Raw genomic sequence first — 8,898 nt, forward strand, 5'->3', positions numbered from 1 at the left:
TTTTTCTCAATTTTCCATTATAAGCAATTCTTTAATCAAACTTATTTAAAAGTTTAAGCTATTGAATGGAGTCCAACTATAATGAAATATACTATAAGTAGATATTGTCCACCTGATGTCAATACAGAATATCGGTTGGGTTCAACTCCAAATTTTTCTGAACGATATGTAAGAAACTTCGTAGTTTTTTTTTGGCCATGATTATGATTTTTCTTCGACTTATTAGAGTCTATTATCCATTTATCATGTGTGGTGTCTCTGCTAAACATCAATTATTTCATTATTTTCCCAGTACTATCTGCTAAATCTAGTTCAACATCTGTATCTATTAAAAAATTTAAAACAGCATATTTTATGAAAATGATAACCTGCTGTTATATTCTGCATGGGGCATGTATGTACGTCTGCATTCATTCAAGACTAATATTAAACTACACTTTATTACAAGCTACACATCATGATATTATATTACAACAGTAAACATTACTATACAGATAACACGTGTAAAGCAGTTAAGAGTCTGTGTGTGGTCAGAGTACCGTGAGAACTGTTGGATTATATTAATCATGTTTATAGACATGATGATAGATATGACATCTCCCTTCTTTACTTAAATGAAATGAAATGAAATGAAATGGCATCATGTAAAACTTTGCCTTACTAAACAAATAAATTGTATTAATGAAATGTTGAAATGATGTGTATGTAATTAATGAAAATATTGTCTCTAAAGCTAAATTGTCCTAATCTAAATATTAATCTAACTCCTACACACTAGTTCATGTTTTCAATTAGTCTCTCTGGTTTTCTCACCATTCGTCCACTACGCGTACGGTTATAATCATTGACTTCGTTTTGTACAGTATTAGGTTGCACTATTGGCTCAGTGTCTAAATCGTCATTTTCAATTACAACATTGTTTTTGTTTTCCATCAAATGTTTTCTATTTCTTCTGTACAGTTTGTCATTTTCTGTTTTAACAATATACGAACGCGAATTGTCTGTTTTTTGAACAACGACTGCTGGTTCCCAACGCTTTTCTCTTTGAACATATACATTGTCATTAACGTTCAATTTTGATAATTCTTTTGTTTTCTTATCATAATACAGTTTCTGTTTCTCTTGTTTTTTAACAAATGTTTTCTTTGCATTTTCCGGAACTTCGGTTCTCAACAACTTCTTCGTTATAGGTAATTTCGTTTTACAACGGCGACCCATCAATAGTTGAGATGGCGACGGCATGTCACTGTCTAACGGAGTATTTCTGAAATTCAAAATACTCATATACGGATCTTTTCCTTCATAATCAGCTTTCTTTAGTAGCTGTTTAACGGTTTGCACTGTCCTTTCCGCTAATCCATTGCTTTGTTGGTATCTCGGACTCGACGTTATATGTTTAAATTCCCACGATTTCGCGAATTCTTGGAATTTTGAACTTGTATAATATCTTGCATTGTCAGATACAAGTACTTCTGGAATGCCATGTCGTGCAAATATGGACTTCATGTTCATCATGACTGTATCACTGGTCAAATTGTTCAGGATACTAACTTCAAAAAACTTTGAATAATAGTCCACAATTAATAAATACTGTCTGTTTTTAAAATCAAACACGTCTGTGGCTACTTTCTCCCACGGTCGCGATGGTAATTCGGCTTTAATCATTGGTTCTTTTGCATTTGAGTTCTGAAATCGCTTGCATATCTCACACCTTTGGACAATGTCTTCTATTTGTTTTGACATTGCGGGCCAGAACAAAACATCCCTTGCTCTGTTTTTACATCTTTCTATGCCTTGGTGCCCCTCGTGAATTCTCTGCAGCATTTCTTTTCTTAAAGCAAACGGCACTACGATTTTTTCTCCTTTGAACACTAATCCTTGTGCTTCATGAATTTCTTCTCTGTAGTCCCAATATGGTTTAATTTTGTCGTTTATTTCGGACTTGCTCTCGGGCCATCCGTCCTTTACAGTTTTCTTTAGCTCTGTTAATGCATCGTCACAGTCTGTTTCTCTTCGGAATTCATCCATTTTTGACTCTGATACGGACACATGTTTTACCAATAAATGTACTTGTGCATCTATGTCCTTGTCACATGAGTTGTCGAACTCATGAAGGTAAGCTCTTGACAAAGTGTCTGATATGTACATCAATTTTCCTGGTTTGTACACTACATTAATGTCATACTTCTGTAGTCGTAACATAAGTTTTTGTATTCTGGGAGGCGCGTTTACTAGTGGCTTTTTGAATATTGCTTCTAGAGGTTTATGGTCTGTTTCTACCTCAATTGTCCTTCCGTATACATACTGATGAAATCTTTCACACCCGAATACGATGGCGTATAGCTCTTTTTCTATTTGTGCCCAATTTTTCTGCGATGTAGTCAATGCCCTCGATGCATATTCGATTGGCAACTCTTTCTGTAATAGTACAGCACCTAGTCCATTTTGTGATGCATCTACGGATAACTTCACTGGCTTTGTACTGTTGAAATATCTAAGCACTGGAGAGTTTGTGATCAATGTTTTCAGATCTTTGAATGTTTTATCACGATTATCGTCCCATTGAAACGGTACATCCTTTTTCAGTAAATCCCTCAATACTGCTGTGTTTGATGAGAAATTTGGTACGAATTTTGCTATATACGTCACCATTCCAAGAAATCGTTCAAGTTCTTTTTTGGTGGTCGGTGATTTCATTTCGGTTATCGCTTTCACTTTGTTGTCGTCGATTTTCAATCCTTCTCGTGTATACCTGTGACCGAAATATGTCACTTCAGAAATTCCCATTTCACATTTATCACGCCTTAACTTCAAATTTGCGGTACGGATTCGTTCTAGAACCTCTTTTAATCTCTTGTCGTGCTCTTCTTTTGTACATCCCCACACTAATATATCATCAATAAATGATTCGACACCATTTAATCCATGAAGAATTTTGCATACGGCTTTGTGAAACACTTCGCTAGCAGATTTGATTCCAAACGGTAATCTTAAGAACTTAAATCTTCCGAATGGTGTATTGAATGCACATAAATTAGAACTTTCCTCGTCTAATTTGATGTTCCAAAATCCACTTGAAGCATCAAGCTTACTAAAATATTTTGCTCCTGCTAACTTAGCGGTTATTTCTTCCTGTCTCGGCAATATGAAATGTTCTCTCTTTATTGCTCGATTAAGATCTTTAGGATCCAAACATATCCTTAATTTACCATCTGCCTTTTCTACAATTACTATTGAACTAACCCATTCAGTAGGTTGTTCCACTTTTTCCACAATGCCTAATTTTTCGATTCTCTCTATTTCTGATTTTAATCTATCTTGCAGAGCAATCGGTACTCTACGTGGTGGGTGAATAACCGGATTGATTGATTTATCTAATTCAATATGATGATATCCTTCTAATTCCCCTATTCCATCGAATAAATCACTATTTTCTTTCAAAATAGATTCAGCACTTTTCTCAACTGACATAACTCTATTAATTAGATTTAATTTTTCACAAGCACTTAATCCTAAGATACATTGAGCATTGAAATTAACAACTGCAAATTCCATTCTTTCAATTTTATCTTTGTGAGATACATTTATGTAACATTTCCCTAGCACATCCATTTTTTCACCTGAATATGTGACTAATCTTGTTTTGCTTGGAATAATTTTGGTATCTCCTTTCACCAATTTCAATACTTTGTACGGAATTACATTTGCTTGCGCACCCGTATCCAATTTGAACTTCTGATTTTTTCCATTCAGATTCAAATTAACCATCCAAGAATTTTCACTTTTCTTCTGATTTTCGATACATCCAATGTATAATTCATCTTCGCTGTCGCTTTCTTCCTCAATAGCATTTATTCTTCTGTTTTTGCACATTTTCCTAAAATGATTCGGCTTTTTACACTGGTTACACGTTTTTCCGTAAGCTGGACAACTTCTAGGTAGATGTTGCATTCCGCATTTCTTGCAATCGTATTTCTGGCCTTTTGGGTTGTCTTTTCTATAATCTCTGTATTGTTGTTTCACTTTTGGTTTGTGTCCTGATTTGTAGTCTTTCCTCATTGCGTGAACTGTTTTTTCATCTTCTGTTATAGATTTTAATTGTTGTTTTGAAACTTCCGATGCGCGGCATATATCTATTGACTTTGCGAGTGTCAAGTCTGGAATTCTTAGTAATCTTTCGCGAACATTGTCACTTAGTATACCACATACTATCCTGTCTCTTACAAAACTGTCGCATAACTGTCCAAATTCACATGTTTTGGCTCTGTTTTTTAGCTCTGTGGCATAGTGGTCTATATTTTCTTCTTCACTTTGCGAACACGTGTGGAATTTGTATCGTTCGTAAGTCTGGTTCTTTATCGGATTGCAAAATTGCTCAAATTTTAATAGCAATGGTGCAATTTTGTCCTTTTCATCTTCCACGAAATTAAATGTGTTGAATACTTCCACGGCATCTTCTCCAATACAATGAAGTAACAGCGAGCATTGCAACTTTTCTGCCTTTTCATTGAACTCAGTAGCGTCCAAGTAAAACTGGAATTTTTGTTTCCATTTTCTCCAATTCTCGGAAACATTTCCCTCTATACTTAAGGCTATGGGTGGTTTCAGTTGATCCATCTTGGTAGTTAATCAATTCGTTTTTTCATCTGACACCATGTTATATTCTGCATGGGGCATGTATGTACGTCTGCATTCATTCAAGACTAATATTAAACTACACTTTATTACAAGCTACACATCATGATATTATATTACAACAGTAAACATTACTATACAGATAACACGTGTAAAGCAGTTAAGAGTCTGTGTGTGGTCAGAGTACCGTGAGAACTGTTGGATTATATTAATCATGTTTATAGACATGATGATAGATATGACACCTGCAATACATCTCCGGCAACTGTAAAGCAGACTACGCCTGACACTTTAAAGGAAATTATCAGTAAAACTTATACAACTGTTAATTCTTCGACTTTAACTGTGTTGTCTAAGGCTTCAACACAACCAATAACAGGTATCGAGTAGGTTGATCGTAAGTCAAATACTGTAAACCAACTGATTTTCGCGAGCGAATGATTTTCGCGACTTTCGCGAGTAGAAAAATAACGCGAATATAAATCGTCGCGAATATTTATGCGTTAAAACTTCAATCAAATGCACAGCTTCTTCGTATCCTATTTAGTCTTAAACATAACGAATAATTCATCAAGATTGTTAAACATTTAAAACGCCATGTAAATTATCTCCCTAAGACATGATACAATTGTTGGGTTTAATATCTCAACCCACGACAATCTTTTATAATATCTACCAATCGTCGCGTCAAAATGGGCCTATAAAACATTATAAAACAGACGCCTATTTAACTTGTGTAATATTTTGCTAAGTTCAAATCAATACAAATTATTCAATAAATAAAATAATACATGCAGGAGATAAGTTTGTTCACAGGCGAAACAGATTTTTAGATTATTTATCTCAAAAACAAACTTCCGGCGACATGTCCTACAATAACAAAAGACCTACAGGCAAACAAAAGTACACAAAACACAACTAAAAACCATGTAGAACGAACCCCACTTAAATTAGGGATTATCTTCATGCTTCTAAATGGTAGCAAAGTCTGCTCTACAAGTTCCACCCGTCGTAATGCTTATGAACAAGACAATGCCACTTTACGTTATCGGGGAAATGACACCCAATCATAGTTTAAGCAGATAGCCAGATTTACCAGATAATGCACAACACAAACTTATTATTCAACGACAAAGATGATTTATATAGTATGTAATTTAAGGTAAAAGATCAACGAAACTGTTGTGTAGATGTCCACAGAAATTTTGTAATACTAAATGGCAATTTCTTGACGGATTGGATATAACAGATTCTGAAATAATGAAAATAGTTCTTGAAGATTTTTACCAGAACGTTCTTTCGGAAATCACTATTGACAAAACTGTTGTAGCGGAAGAGGTAGGAAAGAGGAACTGAGCTATTAGCAACACAACATCTGTTTATTGGATGGGACTGAATTGTTTTTCTCATTGTCCCAGTAGTTCTCTTGATCGTTGTAAACCTACTAAACTGTTGTGTTAACCTCCAAAAACGCCCTCTCTGCAGTCCTCACTGTAAACGTAATCGAATAAAGAACATTTTTGACTTAAAATATCACGGAGATAGCGTTATGCCTCCGCAAGAAAATGTCCCTTCAGGAAGACCCTTGCTATAGAAAGACAGAATTTACATTTATTCAGGTTATTTCGATCCTTTAGTAATGATCTTTCGTCAATAATATCAATCGTAAATTCTTGATTTACTTAATTCAAACTAAATACATCCTTAAAAAAAACAAGCCTACATCTTTAAAACTGTAATAACAATGTCATTAGGTCAACATACACAACAGTCTTCATAATATCATCATTCAAACTGTTCACGTCAAGTTATCAATTTACTCATCTAGTTAACATGTTTATAACTTCGTAATCATAACAACAACAACAGCAACAATACTTTATTTTAAGGGGGTTACACAGTTAGCTTTTTAACTAATCTTCCCTGAGGCCCTCGTAATGAAAAATCAAACAAAATGAAAACATATACATTGTATACATACATTAGTAAAAGTCAATTGTGATAATAATGTTCAATACAACTTGATAAAATGTGATGAAAAAATAAACATGATGACATGATCAGTTTTTAATATTATTTATACAGCTATGTTGATTTCAATACATTGGTTTAGGGAGTATGAGGTTTTCCTTAACAGCATTTCTCAAGGGGTATGAATTTCTGTCTGAAACATAATGAAACTTGTTAGTAAGATAAGATGGGGCATCATTATGGCACCCTCAACGGAGTTGGGGTGACATATTGTTATTCTACGTTTCTTTTTTTTCTTTTTTTTTCTTATTATTTTTCTTCCACTATTTTTGTCCGGAGCAGTTCTTGGAATAGAATGGACCAAAGTTGATGGAACTATGGTATAATGTTGACCACCATGCGAAGTTGACCCTCTGACTTTGGAATGGTCAAGATGGCTGCCGTTGCCATGGAAACGGGTTAAACGTGAACATTTTCAAAATTTTCAAAATGCTCCAATCTTTCTAAAACTTTACAAAAATGGTAAATGGCATGTGCTGATATGCTCTTTGACTTTGGAATTTCAAAAATGGCTGCCGTTGTCCTGGCAATTGGGGAAGGGTGCCATCCGTTATTGCTGGCAATTACAAATCTAGTTATTATTGCACTTAAATGTCATCACTAACTTATGATCATATAATAACAACATAACAGTCTAAAAACTATTTCCTAAATACATATGGGTAATTAAACGACTGACTAGGAATTTTGTACAATTTCTGAAAAACATTGCAAGTGTTTGTCGCCCTTTTTGAAATTTGTTTTTGCGATAGTTAATGCTCTTCTATAGATATAATGTTAAATGTACTAGGAAGATGTGGTGTGAGTGCCAATGAGACAACTCTCCATCCAAATAATAATTTAAAAATTAAACCATCATAGGTTAAAGTACGGCCTTCAACACGGAGCCTTGGCTCACACCGAACAACAAGCTATAAAGGGCCCATAACACTTTATTCATAATTCACAACTATAAATAATGATGTCTGAAATACAAATATGTTAAAAAATATTGTTATGTTTTGATTTTCAAATTAAAAAGGTGAACAGATTGACCTTACCATACCTTTGCATCTTTCATTTACAAAGAGGTAGGGCCAATTTATCGATGATTTTTTTCACAGAAGGGCCAATTTCAAAAAGTGCCGAAAGAATAAAATTTACCATAAAAACAAAAAATAAAAATGCTTTTTGATCAATATCTCGATTTACATATATTATGACATGTGTGATCAAAAGTTAATTTGACCCTAAAAAAGGATGAAAGTCCAATATGCGGATTTTCAGGTGTTTTTAGGTGAGAAAAACATGGAATCCCCTAAGAAGGACATTTCAAACCAAAAAAAAAGTTATACTTTTTATGACTGTTGTTATTCATACAACTTGTTCACTCAAAAATGAAATTGGTTTAGAGTGTCCTTATTACATAAAAAACAACTTTTTAAAGAAAAAATTGTAACATCGATAAATTGTACCGATATAGATTCTTAATAAGAGAGATATGTATAAGCATCGCCGTAGCTCCATTAGTAGAGCACAGAACTACTAATAAATGATGGTTTTAAAGAAAGGGTTCGAATCTCGCTCAGAATATTTGCACTTTTTGTATTGTTATATCAAATTTTAATGTTTCTATCATATTTTTTCGGATGTTTGCTTAATTCATAGAGTCATTCTGGTTCATTTTGACTATATAGTTTACTAGTTTATCATTTTACATGTATCAAAGAAAAAAAAATGTATTGCTTATTGTGTGCATTCCTAGACTATCCATACTCTTGACTTACTTTCTATTAATGTGGTTACATTTATTACATATATCCAAGGACCAACTGCCGTCAAACTGATAACCAATAACACGAGAATTAATTCTATAGCAATGAAACCTACATGTTGCGGGGGTTATATACACATAACCTAAAATAAGGCCATTGTATACAAGTTTCAAAACAACACAAACTATTTTTCGAAACCTTTTTTGAACATGGTATCATATGTAACAAATGCAGTCAACAACAACTAAGTCGCCAATTCACAAACTGTTAAGATACTAGTTCTGAAATGTTTACCACCGTCCCTACACCGGTACTTCAGTCATCAGAAAAAAAAACAACACAACAGAACAATCAATTACACTACAAATCGTGATTGTAGGTAAAACATCAAGAAGCTGTTGCATCTGTATCACAACGAAGGTCCGATTTGTTAAAATGACAGAAAAGGCAATATAACATGTGTCAGTAACACAGGGTG

At 33.9% G+C, this 8,898-nt stretch overlaps 1 protein-coding gene across 1 annotated transcript; it reads right to left on the bottom strand.

Annotated features, from left to right (window-relative positions):
- Positions 1–774: 774 nt before the first annotated feature.
- Positions 775–4,617, bottom strand: LOC134717732 (uncharacterized protein K02A2.6-like). The gene has a single exon (XM_063580225.1). The coding sequence runs from the start codon at positions 4,615–4,617 to the stop codon at positions 775–777; it is 3,843 nt and encodes a 1,280-aa protein (XP_063436295.1).
- Between the last annotated feature and the right edge of the window lie 4,281 nt (positions 4,618–8,898).

The sequence above is a fragment of the Mytilus trossulus genome, chromosome 5 (genome assembly GCF_036588685.1).
Source record: "Mytilus trossulus isolate FHL-02 chromosome 5, PNRI_Mtr1.1.1.hap1, whole genome shotgun sequence".
In the NCBI taxonomy this organism is placed as follows: domain Eukaryota; kingdom Metazoa; phylum Mollusca; class Bivalvia; order Mytilida; family Mytilidae; genus Mytilus; species Mytilus trossulus.

What these genes read in the sequence shown, in the direction of transcription:
- LOC134717732 (XM_063580225.1), bottom strand. Translation starts at nt 4,617, where the DNA reads ATGGATCAACTGAAACCACCCATAGCCTTAAGTATAGAGGGAAATGTT.